Source organism: Gorilla gorilla, chromosome 13, assembly GCF_029281585.2.
Source record: "Gorilla gorilla gorilla isolate KB3781 chromosome 13, NHGRI_mGorGor1-v2.1_pri, whole genome shotgun sequence".
NCBI lineage: Eukaryota > Metazoa > Chordata > Mammalia > Primates > Hominidae > Gorilla > Gorilla gorilla.
Window position 1 is genome coordinate 101,962,604 of NC_073237.2, and position 19,960 is coordinate 101,982,563.

The 19,960-nt window shown below is 38.2% G+C and overlaps 1 protein-coding gene and 1 pseudogene across 2 annotated transcripts in view; one reads left to right on the forward strand and one right to left on the reverse strand.

Annotated features, from left to right (window-relative positions):
- TMEM38B (transmembrane protein 38B) overlaps positions 1 to 19,960 on the forward strand; it is an 86,376-nt gene that overhangs the window by 14,210 nt on the left and 52,206 nt on the right. For both annotated transcript variants that reach the window (XM_004048401.5, XM_019034225.4), the window contains exons 3-4: positions 15,242 to 15,426; positions 16,239 to 16,326. In XM_004048401.5, the coding sequence (XP_004048449.1) occupies positions 15,242 to 15,426; positions 16,239 to 16,326 (273 nt within the window). The remainder of the gene's footprint in view (positions 1 to 15,241; positions 15,427 to 16,238; positions 16,327 to 19,960) is intronic.
- LOC109028155 (serine/arginine-rich splicing factor 10-like) lies at positions 3,766 to 7,507 on the reverse strand (annotated as a pseudogene).

The window sequence follows — 19,960 nt, forward strand, 5'->3', positions numbered from 1 at the left end:
TTGTCTTATGTACCTTTTTTGTTGTTGTTGAGACATAGTCTTGCTATGTGCAAGACTGCAAGTGCAGTGGCGCGCTCTCAGCTTGTTGCGGGATGCAGAGGATTAGAGAGACCAGTATGGGTGAATACAGGAGGATATTTATTGTGAGGTACACACCGGCTCAGTGGATTTACCTCCAAAAAGCTGGGCCTTGAATAAAGACAGAGCGAGGTTTTTATAAGCGGGCTTATAAGAGCAAAACAGAGGTAGTTAATCATATAGTGCATAACTTGTGGCCTTGCATAGCTGGTGGCCTTTTAGCTGTGTCAAAAGAAAAACAAGAACTGGCTAAATACAGGCATTTGTAAAACACCGTTATGCTTAAGAGGCAAGGGAAAGGAGTAACAATAAAGGAATTTGTCTTTCTCTTTTTTTTTTCCTTAACCTTGCTCTGGAGGGGGCGGGGGTGTCTGGAGCCCATTCTTCTGTCCTTGGCTTTTTGGACAGTGTTATAACTGTTCTTGAATTGAGCTGCTAAGCAGAGGAAAATTTTTTTTTTTCTTTTTAATCCTTATTACAGGCTCACTGCAACCTCCACCTCCTGGGTTCAAGCGATTCTCCTGTCTCAGCCTCCCAAGTGGCTGAGATTACAGGCATGCACCACCACGTCTGGCTAATTTTCTGTATATTTAGTAGAGACGGGGTTTCACAATGTTGGCCAGGCTGTTCTCAAACTTCTGATGTCAAGTGATCTGCCCGTCTCAGCCTCCCAAAGTGCTGAGATTACAGGCATGAGCCACCATGCCCAGCCTGTCTTATGTATCTTTAATAGAAGCATTTCCAATATGAAAGGGCATTAAGTATTTAGCCCTAGAGTTTATCTTGTGAACCTAACTGATACACGCAGATATACAACATGATAAAATCATGTATGTGACCAACTGAAACTAACCAAAAAGTCCAAATAATCATGGCTCATATTTAATTATTCTGCTCATACTCTGTTGATTTTATGAGATCTTTAAATTTTATAATTTTGAAGTGAAGAAAAAAATGTTACCCGGAATTGCTTTGAATTCTTGCAAATCCAAATTCGTTATCCTTAAGAGGATTGATCCATCAAGTTTAAAAAAATCTATAATACAAATTATAGTGTTTTTTTATGTATAAAGCAGAAACTGTTTTCAGTTAAGAACCATATCATTAAATATATAACAGGAACACTTACAGTTCATTTTTATTGTGATAATTTTAAAATGAATATGTAACCAGTTCTAAAAGGGATATTACAAATAATAGTAGCAATGGGAAAAAGTAATCCTGGGAACCTATGGCAGTGTTGAGTTGTTACCATATGTCAGTTAAGTTCTTTATATTCATTGTCATATTTAATCAGAGGAGTACTATAAGGTAGCTATTATTATTTCCATTTGACAAATGATAAAATTGAGGCATAGGGAAATGCTGCTATAACTTTCTTGTCTAGTAAGTGGTTGAGCTAGAATCAAAACAAGAAGTTTTTAACTTTAGAGTCTTCACACTTTGTAGCCACTATCTCTCACAGATTTGTTTAACCATCTCTTAAAGTGTAGTCTTCCAGTTGCTATGTGTTTTAAAAAACTTTCCCAAAGACTTTTATTTCTATAACAATATTTTTAAAAGTTATTAGCATTTTGGAAGAATTTTTTGATGTGTATAGATGCTGAAACTATACAAAAAGGAAGATATCCAGAATTTGATACTTTCTGTTATTTCTATTTCTGTTCCTATAATACTAACCTCCTTGATGATTGCAGGAGCTTCCTAAGTGGTCTTGCTGCTTCTTTGATTATCCCTTTGAGTCTATTCTTTATTCTTCATGGAGCAGACAAAATTATTACAGTTGGCCTTCTATACCCATGGGTTTTGCATGCTTGAATTCAACCAGCTGCAGATCAAAAATATTTGGAAAAAAATCCAATAAAAAATAACAATGCAACAATAAAAATAATGCAAATAACAATAATGTGTAACAACTATTTATATAGTATTTACACTGTATTAGGTATTATAAATAATCTAGAGATGATTTAAAGTGTAGTGGAGGATGTGTGTAGGTTATGTACAAATCCTCTGCTATTTTATATAGGGGCTCTCACATTCACAGATTTTGAAGGAGAATCCTGAAACCAGTCCCCTACAGATACTGAGGGACAGCTTAAGTTAGAACATGTCACTCATGTGCTCAGTAATTTCTTACCTTATTAAGAACAATATCCCAAACTTTTACCATGGCCTGTAAAACCCTGCAAAATATTCGCTTTCTCTTTCTTTTATGTAACGTCTTACAACTCTATTCTTTCTCAGTTTGCTCTAGTCACATGAGCTTTGCTATTTCTTGAAGGTTCCAACGTAAGGTATTCTTCTACCTCAATGCCTTTGTACTTGCTTTCTTCTCTTTGTAATCTTTTTTTCCTCAGAAGTCTCATATTTTGTTTTATCAGAGAGGCCTTCCCTGACTAAAGTGGCACTTCCTCTCCCATGACTATCACATCATCCTTCTTTATTTTTCTTCTTAGAATTATTGCTATCCAACATGTTATCTGTTGATTTTTTTTTATGTTGCTTTAACTATACTGGAATAATAGCCCATCAGAGAGTGAGCCATCATGCCTGGCCCCTGGCTAATGTTTAAAATTTTTATATTTGTTGAGATGAGGTCTCACTATGTTTCCCACATTGGCTATTTTTTTTTTTTTACTGTCAAAGTTATTTATTCACTATACATAGAACATGTCCCCTATAAAATGTACATGTAAATCACTAAAAAGTAAAATTTGGTGAACATTTTCTTAATTACAGAACATACTACATCAGTTGGGATAATAGCTGTCTACCTTAAAATAATCTAATTATAGCACCCAGTCTCCTTTATATCTAATGCAAAGTTAAATACTTATTTTGGGGGTTATTTCCTAGTATGTGTTTGGTGAGGCTGAGTAAACAATTTAATACAACTCCAGTATATTACAGTCACTGCACAATAAATCAGTTTATTACAGATTAAAACAAATCATTTTTAAATTAGTTGTAATAATGGGATCAGACAAACACTGGATAATTTTAAATGGCATATAACCACACAATTACTTATCTTTGGTAGTATATTGGGTTCTATAATTATATTAAGATATGAAAGGTGTAAAATATTGTAATGAATAATACATCGCAAACAAGACAATTAGGCCATACTGTAATCATTCACTAGATTGTACTCAGTAGACATTTACTGAATAAGGGAATTATCTATTTTTCTCCTCAATTAACCAGTACAATGTTTTGCTCACAGTGTCAGCGCTCAATAAATATTTGCTGAACATACTGACTAGGATAGAGGTGAGAAGAGATGGGCCCTCTTAGCTGGATGTCGAATATAATTAGAATTTACCTGGGAAGGAGAGTAGTTAAGGAAGATGTAAACTGCATGTGGTGTACAAGTAAATAAACGCAGATGCCAACAAAGCAAATGATTAAGCAGAAAACACTGACACCAAAATAAACAAAGGCAAGATTTGCCAATAATGGCAAAAATGGAACTTTTATATTGGACCATACCTTTTCCCACCTAAATCAGTTTGAGGCAGGCCAACAGAGGCACTGTAAGAGACTACGGCTGTCTTCTTTGATATTCAGACATCCTAGTTTCCAATAATTTATTATGGACCTATTACCCATGAATCAATATACACTTATTCATATTTAGGGATTAGTTTCTGCAAGTACAAAGTTGAATGTCCTTTTATTTGTCCTAAAATGCTTACTTTCAAACTTGAGGGGACTTCAATTATTCCATGTAGTTTTCGATAACATTCTTTCATCTTTTCAGACCAGAGTCAAAATATTTGTACAGTATTCATACTGCAGCACCTTCCACACACCCCTTTGTCACTTGAACTGCCCTTCTTTGGTTCTTTTTCCACTTTCAGATCTTTCTTGAAGTCTAGTAAGCACAACTGTACTGGATATTCCAGCTACAGTTTGGTCTGTCATTGTCGGAATGGCTTCTGCTACTCCGTGGTCTTCCAGCCAGTCTATTTCTAGGATTATATGATCTTCTATAGTTGTTATGAAAAGACTGACTTCTTGATCTCCTTCTTTCATAACTTCAGCTTCTAGGACGTCTGTATCTGTTATAATCATCATAGCGTGAAGAACTGTACGTATTCCTCCCTTCCTTGGCTTTCATCTGATTTGGTGTCTTCCGATCCCCCTGGGCAAACTGTATTTCAGTCTGCCCTCCACAAATCCACTTTCTGTCCAAATTATATAAAGTGTCTTCAGCATCACGAACACCCTCAAATTGAACAGAAGCAAATCCTCTCTTGGACGGTGAGTATGGAAATCAAGTGGAACATACACATCAACTATAGGATCGTAACGACCAAATTCACACCGTAAATCTTCAGACCTGGTGTCGTTGGCTATGTTCCTGACAAACAGAGATGTGTTGGGGGGACGGCAGGTAGTGGGACACGAAGGCTGCGTGTCTCCACTGGGTGCACTAACGGGCCCAGCAAACCGTCCATGGCTCTGGCTGCCAAGCCTCAGACACACACAGCCAGAGGGCTCCGCTATGGCAACCGCCTCTTTTCCTGAGACTTCACTCCCACCTCCGCTGCCCACCTCCTACCTCTGCGCAAAGCTGGGACCACAGTGGTTCTTTCTTTCCTGCCTGGTTCTTTCCAGGCAGCTGGTGATTTTTTTAAATGCAAAATTTCAAGTAATACTGAATTAGGTACAAAAAGTATTTATAAAGTTATGCAAAATAGAATTGTGATATAATGAAGTTATATATCCATCATTTAGATTAGGAAAAAAATTGTCACTTAAATAAATCTTTGTATTAAAAAGTGAAAATAGCTGGGCACGGTAGCTCAGGCCTGTAATCCCAGCACTGTGGGAGGCCGAGGTGGGCGGATCACCTGAGGTCAGGAGTTCGAAACCAGCCTGGCCAACATGGTGAAACCCTGTCTCTACTAAAATTACAAAAATTAGCTGAGTGTGGTGGCCTGTGCCTGTAGTCCCAGCTACTTGGGAGGCTGAGGCAGGAGAACAGCTTGAACCTGGGAGGTGGGGGTTGCAGTGAACCGAGATCGTGCCACTGCACTCCAGCCTGAGTAACAGACCTAGACTCTGTCTCAAAAAAAAAGAAAAGAAAAGAAAAAGGAAAATACAGAAAACCACAAAGCCAAACATAAGACCTAATGAATTATTATAGGGTACATCCTTGTAACCACTACCCAAATCAAGAAATACAACTTTGTGCCTGGGACAGTTGCTCACGCCTGTAATCCCAGCACTTTGGGAGGCCGAGGCATCGCTTGAGCCCAGGAGTTCGAACAACATGGTAAAACCTGGTCTCTACCAAAAATTAGCTGAGTGTAGTGACGCATGCCTGTAGTCCCAGCTATTTGGAAGGCTGAAGTGGGAGAATCACCTGAACCCTGGAAGTCGAGGCTGCAGTGAGCTGTGATTGCACCACTGCACTCCAGCCTGCAGGTAGGAGTGAGATCCTGTCTCCAAAAAAAAAAAAAAAAAGAAAAGAAAAGAAATACAACTTTGTCACTTACCTCCTTATCTTAGAAGTCCTTTTTGTGTGTCCCATTCCAATCATAACCCCCTTCTCTCTCTTTTTTTTTTTTGGAGACGGGGTCTTGCTCTGTCGCTCAGGTTGGAGTGGAGTGGCTCTTGGCTCACTGCAATTTCTGCCTCCCAGGTTCAAGCAGTTCTTCTGCCTCAGCCTCCTGAGTAGCTGGGACTAAAGGTGCATGACACTATGCCCAGCTAATTTTTGTATTTTTAGTACAGCTGGGGTTTCACCACGTTGGCCAGGCTGGTCTCGAATTCCTGAGCTCGAGTGAGCTGCCTGCATTGGCCTCCCAAGGTGCTGGGATTACAGGCTTGAGCCACTGTGCCCGACTGACTTCCCACTTCAAATAACCATTATGATAACATACCAGTATCCTGACTTTTATGGTAATCACTTTTTTGAGTATTTTAACAATTTTATCACTCAGTGCTTATCCTTAGATACTATAGTTTAGTCATGCCTATTCAAAAATTTCATTTGTTTCTTAAGCTTTTTAAAAAAATGGCTACCCCTTCATTTCTTTCTTTTCCTTAAACTTTATCTGTTGAAGAACCAGAGCCAGTCGATTTGCATTTTTCCATAGTCCAGAGTTTGCTGATTGCATAATCATGGTATAGATCATTATATTCTTCTGTTCTTTATGTTTCCTCACAGTTGGAAGATTGATGCAGAATCCAAATCAGATTTAGGGCTAGATCCCTTTACCAAGACTTCTAAGAGGTCCCATTTTGTGACATTAGCACCCTTTTACATTTAGTGCCTATTAATTAGGAATTGCAAAATGAAGATCGTCTAGTTTTATCTTTTCTTCTTATTTATTAGTTGGAATATTACTATAAATGATGACAGCCGCAGGCCATCTGGTGTGGCTGCTGCCATCATGTCAGCTGCTTCAGGGAGGGCACAGGGAGAAGGCGGACAGCCCCACACCCCCCACAGCCCACCAGCCACCCTTGGGGTCTCCATGATGGGGCTGGGCCAGGCTGGTTCCAGCACCGGCCGAGGGGGAGCTTCAGGTCGCCCCTGAGCTTTGGGGCCACAAAGGGAGCTTGCATGGCAATGTTGCCCCTGTCCCGGATGCCAGCCCAGGCCCAGTGAGGACCTGGAGCCCCCACCCTAGGCTGTGAGGGGACTTGGCCCAGTGCCATGCACCACTGAGCAGAGGGAGCTGGGGACATGCGGGAGCCCTGCCCCTTCCAAGTTGGTGGGGCTGGAGCTCCCCAGGTGCAACTGCCGCTGCCCAAGTCATGGCTGCAACCCAGGCACCCCTCTGCTCTTGGGAGCCAGGAGTAGGCAGTAGAGGGCGGGGCTGCAGCCTTCAAGTAGTGGCTGCAATCCCTGACCTGCCGCTCCATGGAGCAGGCAGGATCCCCGCTCCAAACCCCTCCCCGACAGCTGCAGCCCCCCAAACCGGGGCTGCAGACCCAGGCATACCTGCACTCTTGTGGGGTCTGGGAAGGGCCCTCTTGCTGTTGCAGGCTTGGAGGTGTCTGCTCCCGCTGCCTGGCCTCTCCCCAATCTTGGAGCAAGGTTGGGGCTGGGTTGGGGCTGAGCCTAGGCGCTGTCACAGCATGGCTGGGTGTGCCATTGCTTGGGGCAGTGCTGACGTGCCAGCCCCCTGCCACCTTGGCCCCCTCTGGACTTTGGGTGCTGAAGAGTGCGGGAGGGGAAACTGAGGAGTGGCTGAGGGTGGCCAGGCGCTGGCCTGCAGGTGCACCTTGGTGCCAACAGCCTGGACATGATGGATGACGCGGGAGGCAGACAGGCTCCTTGGGGGAAGGGGGTGGGTTCCCAGTGAAGCCCCACCTTCAGGCTCGGGCAGGTCTGAAGCCTGGAGCTGGGCTGCCAGTCCTGCCACCAGAGGCGGAACTCATAGTGCCTTTTCCTGGGCCTACCCATGGCTTCCCATGGCTGCTCGTGGACAAATCAGCATGCATTTCTCTCTTCTGAGGCCCATAAAAGCTCTGGGCTCAGCCAGGGCAGGGCAGAGTAGGAAGAGTTGACTGGCCAGTTGCAGAGAGGACCTACCCTCTTTGGGGCCACCTCTGCTGAGAGCTGTAGACATGGGGATGACCAGCTGCAGGGAGGAGCTACCCTCTCTGCTGAGAGCTGAGCACAGAGGAGTTACCCTCTCTGCAGGGCCTCCTCTCTGCTGAGAGCTGCAGATGTGGGGATGACCAGCTGCAGAGAGGAGCTACCCTCTCTGTTGAGAGCCGAGCACTTGTTGGGATGACCTGCCTACAAACCGCAGAGAGGAGCCTCCTCCCTGCTGAGAGCTGCAGAGACAATGGGAGGACCTGCTTGCAGAGAGGAGCCACCCACCTTCCTCTCTGCTGACAGCTGCACACTCAACAGGATGACCTGCCTACAAAGAGGAGCTACCCACTGTGGGTCTTCTCTGAGCTGCTCTAACACTAAACAAAGCTTCTCTTTGTCTTGCTCACCCTCCACTTGTCTGAATACTTCATTCTTCCTGGACGCAGGACAAGAGCTTGGTCAAGGGTGCCACCAGCCACAAAGGTTTCTGCCCAGAAAAGTGACATCCCAAAGATCCCAAAATACAAATAGATACTTCCTGTTTATCATCTATTTGGAAACCAGCTATACATTTCATACTGGAAAGGTAATGCTTGGTTCTTTCCCTTCATTTACCAGTTTTCAGTATAATGAACTGGATCTCTGTCATCGTCTAAAGATACCAGCTTAAATAAAATAATTATGAGCTCATGGACTAACCGTATTTCATTGGTTTCAATAAAATTTCAGTTATTTTCATATCGAAGCTCAAATTATCCCATCTTCAGCCAGTGGAAGCCTCTTCAGATAGACTCCTGAGACAGATTTTGAATTAGTTTACTTTCTACCTGGTGTTGTAAGATTCATCGTGTGCTTTTCTTCTGGAATCACTTGTTTCTCTAAGACCTTCTGGTTTCTTTTGGTGAGCAATGGCATTTCAAGACCACAATTTGATTGCTAGAGACGCTCACTGTTATTGGGTTGATCATTATGTCTAGGCCTTTTTAGTGAACAGAGCTAGGAAAAATGAAGATAAAATAACTCATGACTTCATATTCATATTTCTAATTCAAATTCAGGACCATATAGCTTTTTAAAATTTTTTCCCTGTTACATATATATCTCCTTTCTTCCACCCTAAGAATTTGGATTCTTAAGGACATAGGATGTGATTAAATTAATATATTCTAACATTACTGATTTTTTTCTGTATTATGCACACAGTAGTCTTAGAGTAATGTTAAAGACTACCAAAGCAATGATTACAGAATATTATTATTGCATATGTTCTATTAATTCTCCCATTTTAACAATAAATGTACTATTTTACACTGTCATTTTAAATGTATTACTCCATTTTCTTCTGGCTTAAAGCACTGCTGTGAAAGTCTGGTGATCTTTTAGTTTTCTTTCTCTTTTAAGATCTTTTTTTTCTAGATCCCTAAAGATTTATTTTTTCATTAAGGTCCAGTCATTTAAATAAAATATCTTGGTGTTCGTTGTTGTGCGACAGTATTCTCTTCTACATGGTGTGTTCTTTTTGGTACCTACACTTTTTTTTTAATTGAGAAAGTAATACTAGTATTTATATTCTTCCTTTGCATTGGTTAAGAACTCTTATTATTGGTATATTGGCTCTTCTTTGCCTTTCTTCAAGGATTTTTAAAAAATCTATATTTCTAAAAAAATTAACCTGCTTTTCACTTGTTTTTCTCTTTTCTCTTTTCTCCTGCTGTTTCTTTGAAGACACTATCTGTTATGTTTCTCTTTGTGTTTTCTGGTTTGTTTTTTATTTTGGAAATGATTTTTTTTCTTTTATCTCTTACTCTCCTGAGTGTTGAATCTTTGGTTCTCAGTTTTGCTTCTTCTTATGTGTGTTCTTTTATGTCTTATATGACTTTCTTAATGTCTTTAGCTTGTTTTGAAATCGTAGTTTACAGTTTTGATCTGTTTTGTTTGCACATTTTCCTGAGTGCTTACATTGTCTATAGGGATTTATTCTGCTTATTTTTTTTCTTGTAATAACTTTGTATAGGATTTGATCTTGATACTTTTGGTCATTTTTATATGAAATTGGCTTTCATAAACTTGCAGAATGTGGTGGAAATATTTTCTTGACTTCACAGAGCTCCTGCTTTTGTTTTTATGTAGTGTTCAAAAGATGAGGACCTGCTTTTTGATATTTCTTGGATCTCTTACCTTCCTTGGCTTGGTGTGGACCTTTTCTTTCTTCTGTTCTATTCTGCTCAGGCTTGATTCTTCTCAGTTTCTTCTCAGTGTGGGGCTTATTATAGAAGAGAGCCCTGGTGGGTCAGTTTCAAAAGCTTAAAGCTCAGAGGGACTAAATTGTTCCAGCCCTTTCAGAACTTCTTATCATGGGCTCTTTGTCTTATCTGGTATTAGAGATGCCAGAACCTCTGTCAGTTGTAGCATTTGTGTGTGTGTGTGTGTGTGTGTGTGTGTGTGTGTGTGTGTGTGTGTGTGTGTGTGTGTGTATTTCCAAATGAGTCTGCTCTGCTTTCCAGTGAATACCCGTTAGCTATTTTGGTATGATTTTGGTCTTAAGTTCATCAGTTGCCACCTTGTTGCTTTCTTCTTTCTGCCAAGTAGTACAGTGTTGTGGGTGTTAGTGATTTTTCTCTACCCACTTGCATTTTGGGGTTTGAGGGGATACCTTGTCACATAGTTTTGTTGTAAGTACAGTTGACCCTTGAACAACATGAATTTGAACTGTGTGAATCCACTTATGTGCAGATTTTCTTCTGCCTCTGCCACCCCTGAGATAGCAAGACCAACCCCTCCTCCTCATCAGCCTACTCTTTGTGAAGATGAAGAAGAATGGAGACTTTCATGATGATCCACTTCCACTTAATGAATAATAAGTACATTATCTCTTCCTTAACATTTTCTGTGGCTTAATTATAAGAATACATCGGGGACAGATAGGGGACAGTGAAAAAATTATGTAATACATGTAACATAAAAAAATCTGTTAATCACCTGTTCATATTATTGGTAAGGCTTGTGGTCAACAGTAAGGTATTAACAGTCAGATTTTGGAGAGTCAGAAGTTATATGTGGTGTTTTGATTGCATAGGGGTTGGCATCCCTAACCCCCATGTTGTTGAAGAGTCAACTATTGTGCATGGGATTTTGGTTTTCCTGTCTTGTTTCTCTGTATGTTTTTATGGGAATTTGAAGAGTATCAGAATGTATGCAGCCACTACCATCTTCTCAGAACCCTTACCATTAGTTTTTATGTCCCTTCTATGGTCTCCTCCCATTCCATCTCTTTTCTTCCGCCTTCAGAAGTAACCATTATCTTCAACTTCATGATGCCCAGAGAAATAACTAGAAGCAATAAAGATGCTCATCCACAGAAGAAAAAATATGGATATTAATATAATGGCATTACCTAATAGAGTTTAAGAATCACTTTCCTAAAATAAATCTTTAAGCATATAACAAGATAAAATGTTGCTTATGTACAGATATGTGCAAGAATGTTTTTAGAAACACTATTTATAATAGGGAAAACTGGGAACAACTCTCTGTCAGCAGAGAAATGATGGATAAATTATGGCATATTAATTCTGTTATGGTAAATACTGGTGAAAATTAGTAATTATAACCACACACAATAAGAATAAATCTCAGGAATAGAGCTTAAACAGAAAAATACATATGATTCTATTTATAAAACCTTTAACAACTATATTGTTTATGGATATAAACATATGCTAAAACTACATAAAACTAAGATTTGTATTCAGCATTATGTTACTAAGATTCATCTGTGTGTTTGTATGTAGCTGTAGAACATAACTTCCCCCTGCTGTATAGTCCATTATATTAATATCTATATTTTATTCTTTTGTTGATGGCAGTTTTCTTGGTTCTAGGTGTTTTGTTAGGCATTACAAAACAACAATAATAGCAATTACATAGCATTTACTGTGTCCCAGTTTTCTAAGTATTTTGCTTATATTATCTCACTTAAACCTGACAAGAACCCTGCGACGTAGGTATTATTTTATTCAATTACGTGTTAAAAAGCATGTAATTGAGGCATGGAGGGGTTAATAACTTGCCTAAGGTGTCACAGTTACTGAGTAGTTGAAGCTGGGATTCCAACCTGGCGCAGCTAGTCCTTTAATCTGTACTTACACAGTATATTGGTTTGTACTCTGGAAACAGGAATGTTATCTTTGTCTTCAGAGATCCTATAAAATTATGGCTTAAAGACATAGTGTATTTCACTATTTTCTTTTTCAAAGTTTTCATATTTAGAACAAATTTGTAATCTTTGCTTCATTTGAGGTTTTTTTTTTTTTTAGATGGGGTCTTGCTGTTGTTGCCCAGGCTGGAGTGCAATGGCACGATCTCGGCTCACTGCAACCTCCACCTCCTGGGTTCAAGTGATTCTCCTGCCTCAGCCTCCCAAGTAGCTGGGATTATAGGCGCCCACCGCCATGCTGGCTAATTTTTGTGTTTTTTAGTAGAGATGGGGTTTCTCCATGTTTTGTCAGGCTAATCTTGAAGTCTTGACCTCGTGATCCTCCCGCCTTGGCCTCCCAAAGTGCTGGGATTACAGGCATGAGCCACCGTGCCCTGCCCATTTGATTTTAATTTGAGAGATAAAATGATGTTAGAAATGTTTTTAAACAAGCAAGCAAGGTAATCTTTAGTACAGTAGCTCACAGTGTATACATCTGGAAATTAGCACCATCTACTGGCAAAGAGAAACAATAACTTGGTATGTCATAGTATTGTGTACACTTTCATAGGTTTTATTTGTTTTGAAAAGCTGTTCCCGGGGGAAATAAATATTTTATAATTTTTTAGTATGTTTATTTTTGTTTCCTATATATTTTTCTTAAAATTCCAAGTATCAATTACTTATATATGGCACATTTGTGTAACCGAGACTACATTTAGATGAGGAAAAATACAACGAAAGTTATCATTTTATAGTTGTCATTCTGTCTGTATTTGTCAAAGCATGTACAAAAAATTTTCAATTTGTTGGAGTGATAAGAGCAAGAACAAAGCTGTCATACTGGACTAACATGAACTGTATTTAGTTTATCATTGTGTTTTGTCTTAGTTAAGTGATACTGTCTTCGATAGAGGAGTGGAATTGATAGTAGAGTGAAAACAGAGTTCTCAGTGACTAAGCCTGGGAAGCTTCTCTCTGCCTAACTTTTTGTATATACCTAAATTCTACTCTCACTTATTCTTAAACTGGTTGAAATTTCATTTGTTTGTGGCCTAGGGTCTTGTTTGTATCCCGTTTGAGACGTTTATTCTTTCGTTATTTTTTCTCTCCATTAACTTAACCTATACAAGTTAAATGTATGAGAAGTCAGTTGTTTTCTCATTCCACTTCCTCTCTCATTTTGTGATATGTTTTCTTTAGGCACTTTACAAGTTAAAGTTACCTTGGATATGATAATTTTAGTTAAAGGTGAAATTATGTTTACAGAAGGGTTACAAGGTTATTACCTAATAAGTGTTGGTTGAGGGATTTATTAAAAGAATTTTAAAGGCTAATTTGTTATAGAGCAGGAATGGTTGTTGAGTGTGCCATTGGTCTGATATGTTTACTTGTAAGTCTACTGAGCACAATAAACAATTGTTCTTTTGCCCTGTGGCTACTTAACTCTCAAATGGAAACAGTTTTTTTGTTTAAAATGTTATCTTATTGTAGGTGTGCTTTAGAAAGATCTGATTAAATAGAAGAGTTGCAATAATTGCAAATTTTTTTATGTCTTATAGTATAATGTCACATAGTTGAATACAGAAGTCCAAGATTGCTATTGTTATAGTATAGGTTTTTAACTCACATTAAAGTTAGGCTTAGTGTAAGGAATGAAAATGGGTCATTTATAACATTCTTTTGGTTGTTTTTTTGAATATTTTACTTTTGGGTGCTCATTACTGCTAAGGTGAAAACAAATCCCCCTTTCTTAATGTAATCTATAATAGATATAAAAATACATTTAAAAATTAAGTGTGTATACTTTTCCCCCATTACCTAACCAACTTCTTAGAAATTAGTTCTATATTCAAAGAGAGAACTATACAGACTTTCAAATTTTCTATGAATGTGTAAAAATTTTAAATCATACTAGTTGTTTTTAAAAATTTTATAGAACATGTACAATTTTAAAGCCATACAAATGGTCTTCAGAAATCTTTTTACTACTCTCAGATAGTTTATTCTTTTTTCTCAAACTCTTTAATTATCAACTAATGCTTTGATTTGCTGTATTTTGGATTTTGAATCCAGATTGACTGCTAATAAATGATTTAATTCAGGGCTACTTTTCATCATGCTGAGTTTTAGGTTAGAGGGTAACAAGATGAATGATTCCTGTCATCTAAGAACTATTATAGTTCATTATGAGCATTATAGCCTTTATTTTATATTATAAAGAATAATGTAGAAAGAGCTATTTTTAGGCATAGGAACCAATTGGTTTAGTTTTACAGACCCATCAGAATGTAGTCTGAGCTGAGATGATAAAATAAAATAAGAATCCCAGAGTCAATGACTATGGTAATATTTGAGTGGCACCTTGAAGAATAGGAAGGAATTGGTAAGTGGAGATAAAGAAGAAAGGGTGCTTTAGGCTAAACAGACTATTGTATCTTTTTATTTAGTCGCCGAAGCAGTATTTTGGCAAACATTTCATATTTCATGAACATTGAAGAATTCTGACTTTATAAATCGTGAATTGCAATAAGATTAATAGCTTCTTTTAAAAGAGATATGATATTCTTTCATGCCATGTCTTTTATTTACCCCGTTAGAAAGAAGATATGTTCTACTTTAAGCACAAAATTGTCAGCCAGAGTATTTGGAGAATGGAGAGAAAAAAGCAGTATGTTTTCCAATAGATCTTACTGCTAGTATTTGAATAGATGCTTAGAACAAATGAAGTTTAAAAAAATAATTTACCATAGATGGGATGAATTATTTTTAGTCACAGTTTAATTTGGTTAAAACTTAAGCTTAGTGAACTAAATTAAAGAACAGCTTCATATTCTTTCAGCTGTATAGAAATGTGTTTTTCCTTAATACAAATCTGCCTCCTTGTGAGCCGTCATGTACCTTTGTATAGATTGTAGTTTATGTCCTGCACAGTGGGGCACAGGTGAATATGTTAGTTGAGATTGAAATGTAGCCCTTGCTGTTACCAAAGGACCCTTTCTCTAATTCATTTTCCCAGAGGACAAAGACACTGTGTAGGAGTTCCTACCCCTGGAAATGATTATACATTTGTTTTGTTACTGGATTCAGCACTTAGCTTCTAGAACAATATAGGCAGAAATTAAGAGCTCACTAAATATTTCATATATCTATAAAGTATTCAGAAGTCCACAATTTACACTCTTCTCTGATCATGACTTTTTGGCAGATGACATATGTTTCATGTGATTTAAAAAATTGCCTCCCTACCCAAGTTGTGCTTTTATTGAAATCAAGTTAAATGTTTATATGGAAAATTCCATTTGTTGTGTTTTGCCAAATTGTTATTGCTGTTAGGTTAGATTTTAATTTCTGTTCTTCTGATTCCATTAATATATTAAAATGTTACATTTTATTTTCAGGTATATTACATTTTTTTGCCCGCATGACCTAGTTTCCCAGGGCTATTCATATCTACCTGTTCAACTACTGGCTTCGGGAATGAAGGAAGTGACCAGAACTTGGAAAATAGTAGGTGGAGTCACACATGCTAATAGCTATTACAAAAATGGCTGGATAGTCATGATAGCTATTGGATGGGCCCGAGGTAATATTGACAATATGTGTTCATAAATATTCTGTTGTTGGTGTATTATTAATACCATTACTGAACAATTCTCTAGTTACATTAATGGATCACATACTTTAATAACAGAGACTTTTTGGAAGGTAAAAACCTTGTTTCTGTTGGCTGGTAAAGTTAATTCAAAACTAGTACTAGTCATAAGCCATTATTTTGAGACTGAGTGTCTTATGATAGAAAATTTTTATGATTGGTTTGATTAAGATCCCCAGAACCAGAAAGATTTATAGTTAATTAAGGTATAGTGCCTCTGTAAATAAAATAAGTTTACATAAGAAATTATGTGGTACATGTGAATAAAAAATATTGCTCTGTCTTTTCTGTGTTTTTTTCATTCAGAATTACTAGAAATAGTAAATATGATTGACTATGGGTTCATGATCATTGAACTTTACATCACTTGCCTTTTTGTTTTGCATGTAGGAATTGAACAAATCTCTGTAACCTCTTTTTACAGTATACTGCACCTGAAACCGGTCATATCAGGAAAGGAAATGATAAAGCAGAGGATTTTATTTTTCAGTTCTGAAACAAACCTCTAACCATATCTTTGTGCCCGAGGCCCCAGTTTTAACAGTTGACATGCTGGTGAAAGGGAAGAATTGCAGTTGTTTTAGTACCCTAAATGTACAAGGCAACTTTTTTCTTCTTTCCAAGAATTATATTTTGGGAATCCTCTTGGAATGTTTTATCAGGTGATAGAATTATGGCTCCCTTTAAATATGTTTTACAGGAAAATTTGGCCAAATATTCTTGTTTTATTTTCATATTTTTAGGTGCAGGTGGTACCATTATAACGAATTTTGAGAGGTTGGTAAAAGGAGATTGGAAACCAGAAGGTGATGAATGGCTGAAGATGTCATAGTAAGTTGGTATAAATTATACTGAGACCTACATGTTTATCCTTAGATCTTACCAAATTACTTTATAAGAACATTTTAGGGACTTTAAATGTGGGTGGAATATAGCTGAAAAAATAAATAGTAATGATAATGGGAAGAGAACTAGCAAATTTTGTTCTTTTAAAAAGTCTGCTTTCTCAAATGTAGTATGAAATATATGTTTTCCTTCTCTGTGGGTTTCTCTCCTTAGAAAACAAAACCAAACAAAAACCTCTAGATTATAGTAGAATTGTGGGAAAAGTATATATTTATGAAGTGAAAGCTACGTAGGAATAGACTTCTCTGGATGAAAATGAATTGGTGATAGGCTCTTGGCATTTTCATTAATGACTATGACATCATCCAGATTTCAGGCTATATATGTAGTTCTGATAGTAAAATGTCAAGTTTATGGGATCAAATCAATACATTATCATAAAGTGCTTTGAGTTGCTTTAAAAAATGTCAGTTGAGCTTAATTACAGATTAAAATAAGAGAAAGATTAGAGAAATAACCCATTGTGTGATACAGACTGCCTTTTGCACCTATTTAAGATAATCTGTTCTCTGAAGACACTGACTTAGTCTTATTTATTACTTTTTTAAAGAGACAGATTCTCTTTCTGTTGTTCAGGCTTTAGTGCAATGGTGTAGTCATAGCTCACTGCAGCCTAGACCTCTTAGGCTCAAGTAATCCTCCCACTTCAGCCTCCCAAGTATTAATAGTTGGGACTACAGGTGTGTGCTATCATGCCTGGCTAATTTTTGTATTTGTATTTTTTTTGAGACAGAGTTTTATTCTGTCACCCAGGCTAGAGTGCAGTCACTGCAGTCTTGATCTCTTGGGCTCAAGTGATCCTTCCACCTCAGCCTCCTGAGTAGTTGTGACTACAGGCATCTGCCATCATGCCCTGCTACTTTTTAAAATTTTTGTAGAGACAGGGTCTCATCTCAGTATGTTGCCTCGGCTGGTCTTGAATTCCTGGGCTCAAGCCATCCTTGTACCTTGGCCTCCAAAAGTGCTGGGATTACAGATGTGAAGCACCACACCCAGCTAGTATTTTTATTTTTGTAGAGATGGGGTCTTGCTGTGTTGCCCAGGCTGGTCTTAACTTTTGCCTCAAGTGATCTTCCTTCCTTAGCCTCCCAAGGGGCAGGGATTACAGGCATGAGCCACTGTGCCTGGCCGAACTCAGTCTTTATTTTGTTTTGAGTCAGAGTTTCGCTCTTGTCACCCAGGCCAGAGTGCAATGGCGTGGTCTCGGGCTCACTGCAACCTCCGCCTCCCAGGTTCAAGCAGTTCTCCTGCCTCAGCCTCCTAAGTACCTGGGATTTCGGGCGTGTGCCACCACGCCCAGCTAATTTTTGTATTTTTAGTTGAGATGTGGTTTCACCATGTTGGCCAGCCTGGCCTCAAACTCCTGACCTCAGATGATCCACCCACCTTGGCCTCCCAAAGTGCTGGGATTACAGGCTTGAGCCACTGTGCCTGGCCCAGACTCAGTCTTAAATAAGTCACAGATACATTTCTCATGTACCTAAAAATGAAGTAGAGAAGTATAGTTACTGTTCCCATAATTCAAGAAGGAAAAGACTTAGAGAATGGTGGCTATAATAAGCAAGGTGAGGAAAGACTTCATGTAAAAATAAGCTCATTTTCTAATTTAAATTGGATTAAAAATAGATTATAATGGATTGAAAATGAAGGTTGAGGCTGGGCACGGTGGCGTATGCCTGTAATCCTAGCACTTTGGGAGGCCGAGGCAGGCAGATCGCCTGAGCTCAGGAGTTCGACACAGCCTGGGCAACATGGTGAAACCCCGTCTCTACTAAAAATACAAAAACTAACTGGGTGTGATGGCATATACCTATAATCCCAGCTATTCAGGAGGCTGAGGCACGAGAATCACTTGAACCTGGGAGGCAGAAGTTGCAATGAGCTGAGATCGCACCACTGCACTCCAGCCTGGGTGACAGAGGCGAGACTCTGTCTCAAAAAAAAAAAAAGAAGAAGGTGGAAAGGCAGTACAAGTGATGAAGTACATTTGTGTGAACTAACAAATTTTGGGATATTTAACTTGAAAAATACCCCTTTAAGTTTGAATGAAGTAGTTTAGAAATAGAACAAAGGAAGCTTTGATTAATGATAAGTTATAAATAAGATATTCTTGATATTCAGGGGAGATTTTTCTCATTTTGAGTATATGCCTTGAAACACCTTCCATAAAACATTTTTTTGGGCTTTTATAACCAAAATCAAATTATGTTTCTACTTTGTTCAGAAACCTTGCATTGATTCCTCCAAACGGCCTATAAGGCCCTCCAAATGTGCCTTTCCTCCTTTCCAGTTTGCTTTGATTTCATCTCTTGTTATTATCTCCCTTGCTCACTCTACTCCATGCTTGAGCAAGTCAAGTATGGTCTAGTTTAGCACTAGCTTTTGTCACTACCTAGAACGATTTTTCTTAGATGGCTAACTCCCTTATCTACTTTGCTCAAAGTATTTTCTCAATGCTTCCTTCTCAGTGAGGACTACCCTGCTTAAAATTGCAACACCTCGTTCTATTTTACTTTTTTTACAACATTTATCACCTTCTAACATATTATGTAATTTACTTAATCATTATGTTTATTCTCCCCTCCCCTTGGCTCCTCCTCCCACCCTTCAAAGAATATAAAATGCTAGGGACAGAGATTTTTGTCTCTTTTGAATGCTCTTGTGTCCCAAGCACCTAGCACATAGTAGATAATACATACTAGATGACTGTATGAATTATCAACAACTGGGTCAAGTGAGATAGGTCACTGGTTCATTATGATGGTTTGTGTTTATGTATATAGTCATGTGTTGCTTAACGATGGGGATATGTTCTCAGAAATGTGTCATTTCATCATTGTGTGAATGTTATCAAGTATACTTACACAAACCTAGGTGGTATAGCCTACTACACACCTAGGCTATATGGTATAGCCCATTTCTGTTAGGCTACAAACCTTTACAGCATGTTACTGTAGTGACTACTATAGGCAATTTTAACATAGTGGTAGGTATTTGTGTATCTAAACATATCTAAACAGAAAAGATGTGGTAAAAATATGGTCTGAAAGATAAAAAATGATACACTTGTATAGGGTACTTAGCAAGAATGAAGGTGGCAGGACTGGAAGTTGCTCTCTGTGAGCCACTGAGCAGATGGTAAGTGAAGACCTAGGACATTACTGTGCACTACTGTAGACTTTATAAACACTGTACACTGAGGCAACACTAAATGTATAGAAAAAATTGTTCTTTAATAATAAATTAACCTTAGCTTACTGTAACATTTTTCTTTTTTAAAAAATTTCCCTTTACTTATTTTTAAAATTTTTTAAGTATTATGGGTACATAATAGTACATATTTATGGGGTACATGTGATATTTTGAACCAGGCATGCAGTGTGTAATGACATCAAGGTAATTGGGATATCCATCACTTCAAGCATTTATCATTTCTTTGTATTAGGAACATTCTAATTCTACTCTTTCAGTTATTTTGAAATGTACAATAAATTATTGTTAACTATATTGTACTACTATGCTACCAAATACTGGATCTTATTCCTTCTAACTGTAATAT